Source organism: Marmota marmota, unplaced genomic scaffold (assembly GCF_001458135.2).
Source record: "Marmota marmota marmota unplaced genomic scaffold, marMar, whole genome shotgun sequence".
Classification (NCBI taxonomy): domain Eukaryota; kingdom Metazoa; phylum Chordata; class Mammalia; order Rodentia; family Sciuridae; genus Marmota; species Marmota marmota.
In genome coordinates this window covers 8,961,697-8,978,211 of record NW_026000249.1, presented here as the reverse complement: position 1 = coordinate 8,978,211, position 16,515 = coordinate 8,961,697, and the positions used below count along the sequence as shown (strand labels likewise).

General features: G+C 38.1%; 1 protein-coding gene across 2 annotated transcripts in view; it reads left to right on the top strand.

The window, feature by feature from the left end:
* The window catches only part of Map3k15 (mitogen-activated protein kinase kinase kinase 15), a 118,358-nt gene that overhangs the window by 8,521 nt on the left and 93,322 nt on the right, over nucleotides 1-16,515 (top strand). The window contains exons 2-3 of one of the 2 annotated variants that reach the window (XM_015488068.2): nucleotides 11,410-11,549; nucleotides 14,152-14,175. In XM_015488068.2, the coding sequence (XP_015343554.1) occupies nucleotides 11,410-11,549; nucleotides 14,152-14,175 (164 nt within the window). The remainder of the gene's footprint in view (nucleotides 1-11,409; nucleotides 11,550-14,151; nucleotides 14,176-16,515) is intronic. The other variant, XM_048796507.1, reaches the window with a different exon arrangement.

Sequence of the window (16,515 nt, the reverse complement as noted above, 5' to 3'; positions counted from 1 at the left end):
TCCATGCCACTGCTACTCACCCAACATTAAGCTGGGAACTTTCCTCAACTTTTAGTCACGTGGGCCAACTTTGATGAAAGAAGCATTTTACTTGCAGCATTTAGTTGATTCATTGCTGATCACCTTGAGCACATTTTAGAATTGACATTTGTGGGCTGGCCCGCTACTTTATTAGCTATTATTTGTTACTAGGGCAAAAAATGTTTTATTTTCAGCAGTCAGCTGGCATAGTTTTGGAATATAAGCCATAAGCTTTTTAAATTATTATTTAAAAGCCTTCTACATATCAGGTTTGGAGATGGGTGATATTCAAATCTTAGTCAAATAATAGCTGGGATAGGACTGAACTTCTACAGAGTAGCCTGGAAAAATTCATGTTTCTCAATACTTTGTGCAGGTTTTGAGCTATTGGGTGTGGCAGAACTTGGCAGGAATGCCTGATGGTTGTTGGGGTTTGGTTGTTGATGGTTGTGGGTTGGGGGGTGGTTGCTCAGCAGAATGGAGTGGTGGGCCTTGGCAGGAAGTAGCGCTCATTTGGAAATCAGAGTCTGCAGGAGGGCAGCCCAGGGGCCAGGCAGAATTGAAGGGGAGGGAAAGAGAAGGTGGTGAGAAGTAGGAGCATTTGATGTAGATAAGTTTTTCCCTCTTAAATTTTTTATTTATTATGGAAAATTTCAAGCATGTATATTACCCAGCTTCAGCAATTATTAACATTCTGTTATTCTTTTCTCTTCCTCTACCCATTCACCACCCCTTCTTGACTATTATACTTAAGTGTTTTAATGCAAAATGTATATACATTGAAATACGCATCTCATCTGACTCTGAAAAATGATTAACCATGTGTAACCCAAACCCCGTAACAATACGGAACATTTCTATCTTCCCAGAAAGTTCCCTCATGTCCCCTCTGATGCATTCCTTCCTTTACCCCCATTGTTGACCTCAAGAAATGATTCATCTATCACTATAGATTAGATCAGCCTTTTCTAGAGTTTATATAACTAGATTCACACAGTGTGTATTCACAAAGTGTGCCTGGCTTTATTTGCTCAGTATGATGTTTTTGAGATTCATCCATATTACTACAGGTATCATAGTTTGAGTTTTTTAAAATATGAAGTACTATTCCATTGTAATAATATACCACAATTGGTTTCAGCATTCTCCTATTTGATGAACATTGAGGTTGCTTCTAGTTTGGAGCTAATACAAATAAAACTGCTAGGAACATTTATGTGTAGGTCTTTTTGTGGACTAATATTTTTTTATTTCTCTTGAGTAAATACCTAGGAGTAGAATGGCTAGATCAAAGCATAGATATATATAGGAAACTCTGTCCCTTTATCTAAAGTGGTTGTACCATTTTGTATTCCTAGCACCCATGTGTGACAGTTCCAGTGGCTTTACATCCTCACCAACATTTTGTATTATTGATCTGTTCAATTTTGGCCTTTCCAGTAAAGGAAGTAGAGATTTCTCATTATGGTTTTAATTGCCTTTCCCTGATGATTAATGATGTTGAGCACCTTTCCATGCACTTTTTTGACATGCAGATGTCTTCCTTTGTGAGGTGTCCGCTTGAGTCACGTACCCATTTAATTGGGTTGTCATCTTATTATTGAATTATGAATTCTTTATATTTCTAGATTTAAATGCTTTGTCAAAAGTATATTTTGTGAGCATTTGCTCCCAGACTGTGGCTTGCTTATTCAAATACTCAGTGGTGACTTTTGATGAGCAGAAGTTTTTATTTTTGATGTAGCCTAATTTAGTATATTAATCTTTCATGATTGCATGCTCTATCTGTCTTATGAAACCTCCCAGGTGGTGGCTGTGCAAATAGTCTTCTGTGTACTTCTGAAAGCTTTATAGTTTTATCTTTTACATTTACATCTGTGATTCCTCTCAAATGAAGTTTGACACTGGAGACTTTGATAAACCAAGCCTGAAACCTTGTTTCAAACATATTGGGAGACAAGGCTTGGCCAGGATGAGCTTGCAAGGCACTTGGATTCTAGATCGTAGGACCACAGCTACCTCCTTTTCATCTCATCATCCCCAAAAGTTCTGGAGGCTCAGGTTGCCCTTTAGGCCAATGGCCCATCTGCCTTTTGGAGTAAAAACTTCCAAAACAGAACAACACATGTACTATCATTGTGTCCCACTGGCTCTGATAATACAAGTGGTACAGGACAAAGGACATTGTTATTAGGCACCAGAGTTTGAATTTCTACCCTATCCTTTATCATTTATTGGCTGGATGACCTGGATAACTTAAAATGTCTGAGTCTCATTTTTAAAATTTCCTATGTAGTGAATCAAGCTCAGTGTCTTGAACTTGGTAAGTGCTCCATAAATGCTGGTTATCCTTACACCCTTACCTTCTGCCCCCATCAATAAGTGTACCAAAGCTTCAGTTTATAGAATGAAAGATGCTTTGGGCAATAAAGATTAAGGGCTCAGCGGGCATGGTGGCACATGCCTGTAATCTCAGCTCGGGAGGCTAAAGCAGGAGGATTGCAAGTTCAAAGCAGCCTCAACAACATAGTGAAACCCTGTCTCAAAAAAAAAAAAAAAGATTTAGGGCTTGAATCCCTTGGACAGTTGGCCAGTCATCAGGAAGTTGTGTCATATTATACTCCTGCAGTTTGTAAGAAAAGTTTAGAGGTTGGAGATTACATCTTAACTCCATTCTTTGTCCTGTGATAAAGAATGGAGGTGAGGAAAAAGCATAAAACCCTACTTTGAATATGCCTCTTAATTTATCTATCGAGGTGTATATATATATATATATATATATATATATATATATATATACACACATAGGTATATATATATATATATGTGTGTGTGTGTGTGTATGTACATATATACACATATATATATATAGTCTTGAGTGTACTTCTGAGTTTTCACTTACTGAACACATTGTATACCTAGCACCCAGATCAAGAAAGTGGATGCCAACAGCATCCCAGCATGTGATTGTTGCCCTTTTCTAGCCTTACCCCTGGCTAAGAGCAACCACTATACTGATTTTACAGCAGCATGGATTAGTTTTGCCTGTTTCTATACTTTCTATTAATGAAATAATAGAGTTTGTACCATTTTAGTGTTTGGATCCTTTCATTCACTTATGTTTGTGGGATATCTCTATAATATCAATATAACAATAATTTGTTCAGTGTCATTCTGTATAGCATTGTGTAAGAGGATGCCACAATTTGTTTCTTTTGTAAATGAACATTAGAGTTGGTCCCAATTTGAGACTTATGAATGGTGCTGCTGCTATGAATATTCTAGTACTTGGTTCTTATTGGTTTTGACAGCTTTATTGAGATGTAGTCCAGTCATCTAAAGTATAAAGTTCCGTGGGTTTTAGTATATTCAGAGTTCTGTAATCATTACCACTATCTAACTTATTATTATCCCCAAACAATAACCCATTCATGCAGGAACTACCTGGAGTCTCACAGAACTATATTAATCCCTTTCAAGGGCAGCAGCTACAATGACCTAACCACCTTGTACTAAGGTGCCTCCCTTAAAGGTTTCACTACCTCATCACCACTGTACTGGAGAGCAGTCCTCCAGCATATGAACCTTTTGGGGGCCACATGCCAACTGTATCTAAACGATAGCAGATGCTTAATTGGCCTCCAATGTATCCCATCAAATATTTTGTTATGAGCTTGCAGCAAAGACAAATTTTGATGTTTAGAATGACTCTTAGATTGGCATTGGATTTCACAAGGCTAACGCTTCAAAACTTGTTGGATGAGTTTGTTGAAATGTGTTTTCTGTCTTAAGAATGAGACTCCTGTATCCAAAAGTGCTTCTGCTTTCTCGGAAGTAAATAATTACTGCAAAGTCTCTGGTTATTGAGGCATACTTGATGCAAATCATAAATTTTGCACATTGATTGTCAAACGACCACCTAAGAAAAAGGAAATTGGTATGTGAAAAAAATTTAAGAAAACTTGAAGGGGTAAGGACAACAACTGATGGCCCCATATCCCATATCATGAGTCACCACCACTACATGAACTCAGTTCCCCCCACAGTTGGTGGGGACAGACATCAATGAGGAAACATAGGACACAGAATAGGTGAAATCAGCATTCATGCAAATGTCTTGATTGGTTTATGATGATCTTTAAGGAGCAGTTGGTTTTATTAAGAATAAAAGGGTATTGTTGGAGTAGTAAATGTAAAAGCAAGCCATGAGTCTTCTGGTGTTGACTGATGTTCGTTTTAATGAGACAGAGAACAACTTAAAGCAAAGACCCCTTTCTTTCTTTTTTTTTTTCAAGGACTCTTTTCTACAATTTTGTCACTATGAAAGAAAAACTCAGTGGTACATTTTTCATGGTTTGCAGCGTGTGGTAGCACTACATCAAACTCTTCTGGGCTCTAAAATTGCATGTAGCTCAAAGGTGAGATACAGAAGAGGTGGAAAGAAGAGCTTGTTATCTGCTGGTCAGAAAAGGTTTATAAGAAATTTGTCTCAAAAATTTGCCAAAGACATTTTTTGCTTTTGCACAGAAAATAAAACAATTAAAAGCATGAGGAGAGAGCCTACTGAATGGGATCTACAGATCTTTGCCATCTACTCCTCAGATAGGGGATTAATAACTAGAATATTTAAAGAACTCAAAAAACTTAACACCCCCCCAAATAATTTGATTAATAAATGGGCAATATAACTACAGAGAGACTTCTCAAAAGAAGAAATATACATGGCCAATAAATATATTAAAAATATTCAACATCTCTAGCAATCAGGGAAATGCAAATCAAAACTATACTGAGATTTCATCTCACTCCAATCAGAATGGCAGTGATCAAGATAGTGTTGGTGAGAATGTGGAGAAAAAGGTACACTTAATATGTTGTTGATGAGACTGCAAATCAGTACAACCACTCTGGAAAGCAGTAAGGAGATTCCTCAGAAATCTAAGAATGGAACTACCATATGACCCCGCTACCCCACTTTTCAGTATATATTCAAAAGATCTAATATTGGCATACTGTAGACATGCAGCCACATCAATGTTTATAGCAGTGCAGTTCACAATAGCCAAGCTATGTAACCAGCCAGGTGCCCATCAACAAGCAAATGGATAAAGAAATTGTGGTATATATACACAATGGAGTTTTTACTATTTATCATTTTTATGAATTATGCATAACCAATATTTTGTATAACCATAATTCATTAAAAAATTTGCCCAAGAAACGCATGGCAAAGTGATCCTGTTATAAAATGGTTGAAGAAACCTGAGAAGGAGTCTTTGGGTGATGAAGATGAAAATTTGAGGTGGTGTGTTCAAAGGCTGCTGGGGAACCAAAGTTGGATCTGGGAGGTGTGACAACATGGATAATAGTGCTGTCATTTAAAGCAATGAACGCAATCTAGCTTGCAGTATAATGCAGCTCATTTTTTTCTGCATTGTTGGGTGAAAGACAAACGTGTTTGTGTGAAAGATAAAGCACCTGAAATCATGCAATACTGTGTTTTACAATTATTTCACTGGGAGTGGTTTGAAATTAAGAGCCCACTAAGTCCATTTACCTCAATGAGTAAACATAGTTTGCTTATATATGCCATGTCTCTTTTGGAAAACCTAGTGGTGGATACATGTTGATCACACTTATATAGCTACAAAAATGATTTATTTTGGTCTATTCTTATAAGAAAAAATAGATACTGGGAAGCAAAAGATGGACCAGATATAGTTTTCTGATGTCCCCACTCTTCCCCTCCCTCCTCCTAGTTAAACGTCAATAGTCAAAGCAACTATTACCCATCTATTGTGGCACTAGGTAAGGATTTGCTGACCTCTTAACACTGAATTGGTAGGTTGACACCTTTTCACAAGATAAGAAGATGAGATTTAAATGATAAAAAAATTCCAGACCACTGTTAAATTAGTGTCTTAGAAATTCTAAACCATGATAGATAGAGCATTCTTTCAATTGGCCTAACTTGAAAGAGTGTTAGCAATGAACAGTAATGGATAAAGTCAGATCTTTTTTGGTACTGGGGATTGAACCCAGGGGTGCTTAACCCACTGAGCCATATCCCCAACTCTTTTTCTATTTTATTTTCATTATTATTATTATAATTTTTGTTTGTTTCTGGGGATTGAACTCAGGGCCACTTGACCACTGAGCCACATCCCCAGTCCTATTTTGTATTTTATTTAGAGATGGGGTCTCACTGAGTAGCTTAGCACCTCACTTTTTGCTGAGGCTGGCGTTGAATTTGTGATCATCCTGCTTCAGCCTCCCAAGCCACTGGGATTATAGGCATTTGCCACCATGCCTGAATCTATTTTATTTTGATATAGGGTCTTGTTGAGTTGTTGAGGACCTCGCTGAGTTGCTGAGACAGGCCTCAAACTTGTGGTCCTCCTCCCAAGTCATGATAAAGTCAGATCTAAATTATGGTAGGAGTTAGTCAATATATCTTCTGTCCAATAAATTTGAGCTTTTTTTAAAGGGAGTTTTCAGATGTCCAGTGTTGCAATTAAGTCCAGTCAGATTTTTTAGAAGTGTCTTTGGTAGGAAACTTATTCTAAACCCCAACTATTTACATTTAGACAAAACCAGTCTTATTTATATTCTTTATTTATTTTAGTCTGCTGGGAGGAAGATAGTCTTATGGGTAAGCTGGAGTATATTTAAAGATTGGCATGAACCAGTATGATTACAGAACTTCTCTGGTAAATCATTCACTATTCACTATTGTATCATTTTGTTGACTAATGCTTTACTGCAGAAATCCAATACTTATAAACCACACTAAAAATTATAGTCTTATAAAACATTTAACAAAAATTATGTTCAAGACGGTGTTCAAAATATTTTTTGTTGATTTTTTTGGTTTTCTTTTTGCATGGTGCTGGGGTTTGAATCCAGAGACTCATGCATGCTAGGCAAGTGAGTTGAGCTAACCCCAAGCCCCCCAAATTTGAATGAATTAAAAGCCCATGTATATTTGATCTTATTTTATATTAGCATGTTTTGACATGATTATAATTGATAAACTGAGGGGTGCTTCAATGTAAAATTTAAATGCTTTCCAGCTAAAGTGTACTTTTTACCGGACTTGGCCTTTTGTAGTCCCCCATGGTATATCACTTTTTAAAGTGTGTTAAACCTTGGTAGATAGGGATGTGTTCATGCCTGCTTCATGATCAAGGAAGCTGAGTTATACTATGCAGGCTTCTTTGCCAAGGCTGGCCTGTATCACTGGGAACTAACTGGAAAGTAATGACTGCTAGGAACATAGGGTATATTTGGGAATGAATATGTGAATTTTATCTCTTTCTTTTAATCTGTGATCTTTTGCCTAGTATTTAGCCTGATATATCCATTGTCTTCCTCCTCAGTGGCTTAATTTTAGAGTGAGTCAGAATAGCAGTAAGTCTTATCCATGCACTGGGGAGAATAGGACTTGGGGTCAGAAAAGTGAATTTGAGTCCTGTCCTAGCTGAGTGAACTTGAGCAAGTCTGTTAACCTGTTTGCATTTAATTTGCCCACCTGCAAAATGAAGCCAGTATTTTCTCTGCCTGCCTCTCAGTGAGGTGCTTTTGAAATTCACCTGAGGTGTTTGGAAGGATTTGGTAAATGACAGACCATGTGACCATTGTGATCATTAAAGCTTTGAATGAATTGGTAGTCTCTTTAGGAAAACAAACCTGGAGGCTTTATATATGATTAAAAAAAAATTCAGACCACTGTTAAATTAGTGTCTTAGAAATTCTAAAAGCAAGCCAGTTGAATATTGTCTGGATATAAATTGCTTAAAATAGGGCTTGGTTTGTGACTCAGCAGTAGAGCGCTCGCCTAGCACAGGTGAGGCCCTGGGTTCGATCCCCAACACCACATAAAAATAAATAAAGACATTGTGTCCAACTACAACTAAAATAAATAAATAAATTGCTTAAAATCAATTCATGCTAGTAGCCTGTGTGACAAATGTCAAGCAAAAAATTTCAGTGTTAAATTTGAGACTAAGTTTTCCTATGGAACATGAATTGTTCTGACTTTTTATTTTAAGTAGCAGCATTGACCTATTTTAATTGGCACTGGAAAGTCACTACCTCTGGAGTGGAGCCATAGAAGAACTTCTGGAGGTAGTGAGGTCCTGGAAGTACAGGTCCTGGAGGTACTACACGTCCCAGCACAAAATGTTGAGAAGGCATAAAAAGGACGGTTTTTTGTGTTGCCAGATAAAAACTTAATTTACTTGGCAAAAAGCTACTCCACCAAGCTCCAGACTGTCTATAAATCTATGGGAGTTGGAGGCTGCTGTCCTGCGACCCTGCACTCTGCGCTTCCCTACCACTTTCCTTTGTTTCCTCTCCTTTATTAACTAAAGATAGCAATCATTGTGGCCTTGGAATTGGTATCTTATGTTGCCACTTTTAAAATAGCATTGGTATGAAACTCTTCATTTTTAATTTTGAGTAGGTAATGGAGTCCAGGGAACAATCATATAGGCAGAATGTCTAATTTACTTAGCTGCAGTGTTATTTTTGACTCTGAGCAAACCTCTGTGGGGAGCAGAATTATCCATTTGAGATAAATTAGCCAAGCTGACTTGTCAAGTGTTTCCTCAGCATATGCATTTGTCCTATCATTAGCAACAACCTCTAAAGGGTGAATTTGAATGTGATTGTCTCTGTCTAAAACGTCTCCTGATTATTTAAAAAATAGTTTTGGGTGAGGCATGGATACTATGACTATTTTTTTCTCTTGAGTTCTCATATTTTAGCAATGCATCCTAAAATATTTGGGAATAAAAGGATATGGTAACTGGTATTTGCTTCAAAATAATATGGAAGGGGGTAGTATGGATGGCACTGGAGTTACAACAAAGCTTATCATGAGATGATAATTGTTGAGGGTGAAGGACTCTTATGTGGGTTTCCTACTCTTCTGTCAACTTTTATATATATTTGTAGTTCTCCATTAAAAAAAAAAACCAACCTACCATTGTTTTCCACTGCCTCAAGGTAGAGTCCAGCCCTCTTAACATGCTTGGAAGGCCCCTTTGCCAGTTGGTACTTGCTAGCCCAGATTCATCTCCTAGGGTGTTCTGGCCAGGAAATTAACATTCACAACCTAACTTGCCTCTGACCTTTTGCACTTGTTTCTCTTCCTACAGCATTCTTTCCTTCCCTTTCCATTCCTCCATTCTGCCCTCGCTTACCTGCCTAACTCTTACAGATCCTCTGGCCACAGACAGCGTCACTTCCTCCAGGCTTTCTCTGACTGCTCTCTGTGCTTGAGTGGTTGGGTACCCTTCTGGGGGTTCCTCTCTCCCAGTTTCCCTCACTTTAGCCCCCTTCACAGTAGCTCTAACTGTGTGTACTTCCTTCTAGTTCCCTGCATAGTACTGTACTTTTTTTTTTTTAAGAAAAGATTTATGCCCCATTCACACTTCTATCCTTGGTACCCAGCATAATGCCTGGTATATAGTAGGCAATCCATATATAAGAATAAAAGTGTCAATTGGTGACACTTGGCCTCAAGTCTCCCAGTGTCTCTGCAGAACCTGTGGAGCCTGGTGCTGATGTGGCTTCTACCTACCTTCTTTTTTTTTAATATTTATTTTTCAGTTGTAGTTGGACACAATACCTTTATTTTATTTATTTATTTATTTCTATGTGGTGCTGAGAATCGAACCCTGGGCCTTGCATGTGCTAGGCAAGCGCTCCACCACTGAGCCACAACCCCAGCCCTCTACCTACCTTCTTGTTTCCTCACACTCATACACTTGACACCCACAACTCACCTCTATTCCATTTCATCAGAATTTTCGTTGACTTGATGTAAGTCATAGTAATGTGAGCAGAAGTTTGGACATTATATTTCTGTATCTCTAGTGCACATAGTGGGGAAGCTCCCATGAAATTTGGAGCTCTTGCATCTTCTCAAAAAATTACAAATTTTGAAATGGTGTCCAATACTACTAAGCAAATTTAAATATGTTTGTGATTGATACAATAAGTTGCTCCTTTTTGAATAAGTTTTCATGACAGGACACAACTTTAGGGGGCATTTTATATTGTCAAGTTGATGATGGATATGTGAACGAGGAGCTATGGCACAGAAATGTTTATTGTAACATCTGGTCATAGAAAAAGAAAAATGAATAAAATCTCCATAGATAGGATGGATAAAAAATTATGATCTAATTGTGATACAATGGAAAGCTATATAGAAGTGAAACTGTAGGAACTGAAGCTAGAGGAACAAGTTGGTTGAATCACATCAAAAAGTAGCAAGTCAGGGCTGGGAGTGTAGCTCAGTGGATACAACACTCACCTACCACACATGAGGCCCTGGGTTCAATCCTCAGCACCACACACACACATAGAAAATACACCTATCCTGAAACACATTAAACCTTTAAAAAGATTGCTTTAAAAAATAGCAAGTCAAGGGGTTGGGGTTGTGGCTCAGAGAGCACTCACCTCGCATGTGCAAGGCCCTGGGTTCGATCTTCAGCACCACATAAAAATAAATAAATAAAATAAAGGTATTGTGTCCAACTATAAATAAAAAATTAAAAAAGCAAGTCAAAGAAAATACAAAAGGTACTATTTATATAAAATTCAAAGACATGCAAAGATGAACAACATATTATTTAGGAGTTCATAAATAGAATAAGCCCATACATGTCTTTACATACTGTCTTAGCCTGTTCAGACTGCTATAACTGAATACCATAGCCTGAATGGCCTATAAAAAACAGAATTTTATTTCTCATAATTCTGGAGGCTGGGAAGTCTAAGATTAAGGTACCATCAAATCCACTGTCTGATGAGAGCCCACTTGCTGGTTCATAACCTGGATCTTCTCACTGTGTTCTCACATGGTGGAAGGGACAAGTCAACTCTCTGGGGCCTCTTATAAGAACATTAAACCTATTCATGATAGTTCTTCCCAAAGGCACCATCTCCAAATATTATCACATTGGGGATTAGATTGCCACACACAAATTTAGAGGGGGACACAAATATTTGGTCTATAGTATACACACAAACACATGTGTAGGGAAATGATAAATCCAGAAATGAGGATAGAGATCTCCTCTGGGCAAGAGGGAGGAGATGTGATCAGGGAAGTGTATGTGTAATGACTTGGGCTTACCTGGGTTTTTATTTCATTATACTATATGCTTCATAAATATGCAAACTATATTTGATATATATTTCATAAGAATGACATTAAAGATAAATCCATTAGCTGATTTTGAGACTATATTCCTATCACTTTAAAAAAGGAAGAGGGTTTTTGTTGTTTTTTAAAAAATTCTTCAGTAACAAGTAGATTAAGTAGACAGATCATCTGTCCTCTCACTCCCATCCCTCTCTTGTTCATTTCAGATGTTGCTGTTGTAGACATGAGTGACTTCTCCAGACAGCCTTCCCTCTTCTACCATCTTGGAGTCCGTGAAAGCTTTGACATGGCCAATAATGTGATCCTGTACCATGATACCGATGCCGACACAGCACTGTCACTGAAGGTAAAGAACATCGTTCACCTTCCTCTGAGTGCATCATTTTGGGAAAGCAGAATTTTATGTCAAGCCGAAATGTAACATAGCACAGGAATTATATGTGAGAAAAGTAATAAAAATTGCTTTTGCAATACCTTTTTTCCTACCACTGGTTCTACCTCACACATATAAATTTCTGGCTGCTCTGTGAGCATCGTTGCTACATTAAGCTTTTGCAGGCGACCTGAACACTTCCAGGCTCATTAGAGAAAAAGCAAAAAGTATTCACTTCCATTGACACAAACACACTACTCTGAATCCCTTTGTGGGCAATTTGATCCAAACTTACATGTTATAAAAATTAGTTCTTGACTTGGATAATGACAGGGATATATTTAACAGTTACCAAAATAAGCAGAAAATTTTACCATAGATATAATCGGCATTTAATTTGTTATTATACTCTAATCTGAAAACATAGCAAAACTGAAAACAAGTGTATTCCTATACAATTCAGTAATATTGAGAATTTCTGAAATGTATTTTGGCAAGATTGAAACAAACATTTTTTGATAATATAGAACATTTTAAAAATATCTTTATTTATTATTTACGTGGTGCTGAGGATCGAACCCAGTGCCTCACACATGCAAGGCGGGTGCTTTAGCACTGAGCTACAGTCCCAGCCCATATAGAACATTTTTAAATGCTTATATTTGCAAAATATAAATGTCTGATGTGCGTTATTCTAAAAGTCTACTAATATTGTTGAATATCTTAGAAAAGCCTGCTTTATGTTAAATCATTTAAAAATTAATAGTTTGTTTACAGCACTGTTTCTCAACCTTGATTGCACTTTAGAATTACCCAGAGAGCTTGTAAATATCCCAGGAGTCAGGCCACACCCCAAACAATCACGTCACAATCTCTGGGGTGTGCTGCACAGGCATGGGACTTTTTTAAACCTCCCAAATGTGCAATCAGGTATGAGAACTAGTGGGTTTAGAGATTGGCCTTTACAGACATCCTTTTTAAGTGTCCAACTCCCTCAGTACTGTAAGAAGACAATTTTATGCCATACTTGGGCTGTGTGTGTGTGTGTATGTGTTTCTTGTGATTTAATATTAACCAAATTTTTCTGGGTTCTATATTGGTTTGAGATTATTTCCTGATAGAAACACCACCTGCTTCTGATGTATAATCTGTATGTGTTAAACCTCACATGCATTTTACGTAGATAGGTGCTCTGTAGTTATAGCACATAGTGTATTTGAAGAAGTCATTTGTATGACAGTGAAAAAAAGAAACTTTTATCAGTGTGCTTTACATTGTAGAATAGTTTCTACAGTTTAGAAACATATTTAAAGTCTATAAGCCAACTTAAATAACTTTAGAGATTTAGATATTAACTGCTGCTTTTACTGATTTTTCACTGTGCTTAGAAGTATTTAGAATACTTAGAATTTAGAAAATATGAAAGTATATAGATTATTAATCTATACTTTGATAGGAAACATGAAATTTTAACATTTTTTTCCTAATTCAATACAGTTTTCCTCACCTGTGCTTTAGAAAAGCCCTCTGGAAAGTTCTATGATCTAGATAATGTTAAAATTATTTTACAGGGCTAGCAATTGAAAATTTTTAATTTTTAACGAATCAGACAAATATTTCCTACAATGGAAATGGGTAGTTAGTCATTTATATCTAATACCAGAGGAAGCAATCTGAACTTCTTATCAAAAATAGAAATCTTGGGCTAGGGATGTGGCTCAGTGGCACAGTGCTTGCCTAGCATGTGTGAGGCCCTGGATTTGACCCTCATCGCTGAAAAAAAGATTCTCTGATTATATAAAGCATGTTTTACAGGGCAGATATTTAATTATGTTTTCTCTTGCAGAAATGTTGGTTTCTAGCATATAAATGATATATACTCAAGGTCTGCATAACCATCCTGTTGTTAACTGGCTAAAATGGACATGAGTTTGAACCTGCCTAGACAGTTCTAATAAGGTGTCAGGAATACTTCCAGTAGTACTCTTTCTGTAGGAAGGGTGACCATGGTGTTTCTGCAGCCTTTGCATTGATCTATTCAAACCCCAGGATGGCACAGTGTTTCCCAAGTGCTTTCTTACTGTCACTGTCATTCTTCTCTGGGAAGGTGGGATGCAGGGCACTCAGTGCCCCAAATTTGAGTCTCAAAATATCTTTTGGGGGGCTAGAGCTTTAGCTCAGTGGCAGAGCATTTGCCTAGCACATGTGAGGCACTGGGTTGGATCCTTAGCACCACACAAAAATAAACAAATAAAATAAAGACATGCTGTTCACCTACAACTACAAAAAATTAAAATAAATCTTTTGGACAAAAGTATTGTCACTGATATGGGAAAACCATCATAAGCAGAAATGCCCTCCAGTACTTCCAAAGCTAAACAATTATGATTAGTTTTCCATAGAATGTGAATTTTTTGATTATCAGAGATTCATTCTATTTGAAGCTTTCAGATGGTGGGGGTTCAAATGATTAATTCTTGTTTTAAGGTGGGCACTATATGATGTGGGGAGACTTAATGCTTATGAAAATTAACTGTTTAGAAAAACTATGTTCATCTTTTGTTTTTCTTTTCAGGATATGGTAACTCAAAAAAACACAGTAAGTATTACATTTTCAAATTTTTAGCCTCATAAGTGTAAATTTTTAAAAAATATAATTTTTTAGTTGTAGATGGACACAATACCTTTATTTTATTTGTTCATTTTTATGTGGTGCTGAGGATCAAACCCATTGCCTCACACATGCCAGGTGAGTGCTCTACCACTGAGCTACAACCCCAGCCCATAAGTGTAAATTTAAGTGTAAATTTAAGTGTAAATTTATAAAATATTTGCCTGAAAATCTCACAGGTAGCAAGGTGATTTCTAATCACGTGTTTGTTGTTTCTAAGGAGGTCAATTGGAAACCCTCTATCCCTCAATCCACCAGTTAGCTTAGGCCCCACTTGGCCCTTTGAAAGTGTGGGACAGGAGGCAAGGTCAGACAGGTGTATATTCTTTATTACTTCATAGGGCTTTGAGCTTGGAACCACCTAGGTGTATCCTGAGCTGGACCTGCACTCCCATGGACCACCAAGAGTCTTTTTACTGGAGTCAATACCTCCCATACTTCCTCACCAAAGTCTCCCTGATGATGAAGGAACATGAACTTATACCCCAGTTAACAAGGGGATCAAGCCTGAATTTCCCTGCCACAAGCTGAAAAGAAGTAGGATGAAATTCTATTTCCTTCTGCTCCTTCCTGTTCCTTTATTATGAACTGAAGTTTCCTGATTCAGCTTATAAGTTCTTGTGATTACCTAGTCTTATTGCAATGTTGGTTTAGATAGTATAATGAAACTAGAAACTACCATCCTAAAAAAAATATTTGAATAAGATCATGTCCTCAGAAATTGTGCCAGAGTTATCCTATACCTTTGTATGTATCCCAAGCTTCCTATTCCTCTAGATCTGTGGTGGTGTAATTTGAGAATCCATGACCTAGACTCTAGACAGGCCCTTGGTCCCTTTCCTTTGGATCTCAACATCCCTCCTACTAGCACTTCTACAAGGGAAGGGTCTCTCAGTACTTTTCCTATTCTAGTTGGAGTTCCTAGAGGGACCCAAGAAAAGGACACAGGAGGTGAAGCTCTCCCCAGGTTGCCCTCTGCAGGGGAGTAGGAGCTTTGCATGACTTTACCCCTCCCAAAAGGCCCCTAGCAGGGGAGGGGGGGCTCCCCAGTACTCCACCTAACAAAAATACCCACCTGAGGGGGAAACTTGGACCCTCCTTCCCCACCAGAGGATGAAATTCTAGAAACAAAGCAAGTGAGGTAGTTCAATTACCATTGGAATGTGGATTTATAAGCTGATTTGTAAAATAAGGCAAGAGGTTCTGGTTTCAAGTTCCTCTTGGAAAAGAAACGGGACAATGTGTCATTTTGTTTTGTCCCATTGACGTACTGATGTTTTTCCATTTATGGGAGTCTGTCCTATTCTTTCCAGATCTTGATTTTTCATTTTACCTCTTTCATGGAGAAATGGGGGAACAATCAAAGGAGATTGGGCTTCAGGCCCAGGAGGTGTAGTTGGAGTCGCATCCGTCTCTTAAGTCACATTGGGCAGTTGTTCTACCCTTGTCTTGGTCATATCAGTAAAATGAGAAATGTTGACCTCTGTCCTTTTGTTTGTGGATGCCTTCCAGCATTCAACATCTGTGGTTCCATATTTATTGCACAAGCAAAAAGTTGTAACTTGGATTTAATGCAAGAAATGCCTATGAAACACTATTCCTTAAAACAAAATGAGCTACATGAAGGCAAGAAGCTATCTTTTTTCATTTCTTACTGTTGGGTGTATATACACTTCTATCTATCTGGATTTTCTTTTATACTGGGTATTGAACCCAGAAGTGCTTAAACACTGAGCCACATCCCCAGCCCTTTTTTGTATTTTGTTTAGAGAGGGTCTTGCTGAGTTGCTTAGGGCCTTGCTAAATTGCTGATGCTGGCTTTGAACTCACAATCCTCCTGCATCAGCCTCCTGAGTCACTGGGATTATAGGTATCCGCCACCATGGCTGGCCTGCACTTTGAAATATTTTTGTCTTCTAAAAGACTTAGTGTTGAGGAGAGGAAGATGGCGGCGAGGGGAGTGCATTGCCCCCGTGTGCTGCTTCACTGTGTGGGAGTATGACAAGTCAGGACGGCTAAAGGCTATCTTGTTAGGAATTTCCAGCAATAGTGGGGTGCTCCGGAACCTGGAGGAAGGATTTCCATCGCACGAGGATCGGCTACGGGGACTCAAACGCGAGAGGTTTGTCGCACGGAGGGTAACTGCTTATTCAGCAAATCGCCCCGCGGCGAAAGTCTGCAGTGTGCGCTGGGATAGAGACGCAGGGTTACAGCGCTGCAGTTTCTGCCAGCCGCGCAAGCACCGTACTCAGGGCTGAATTCTGGGTT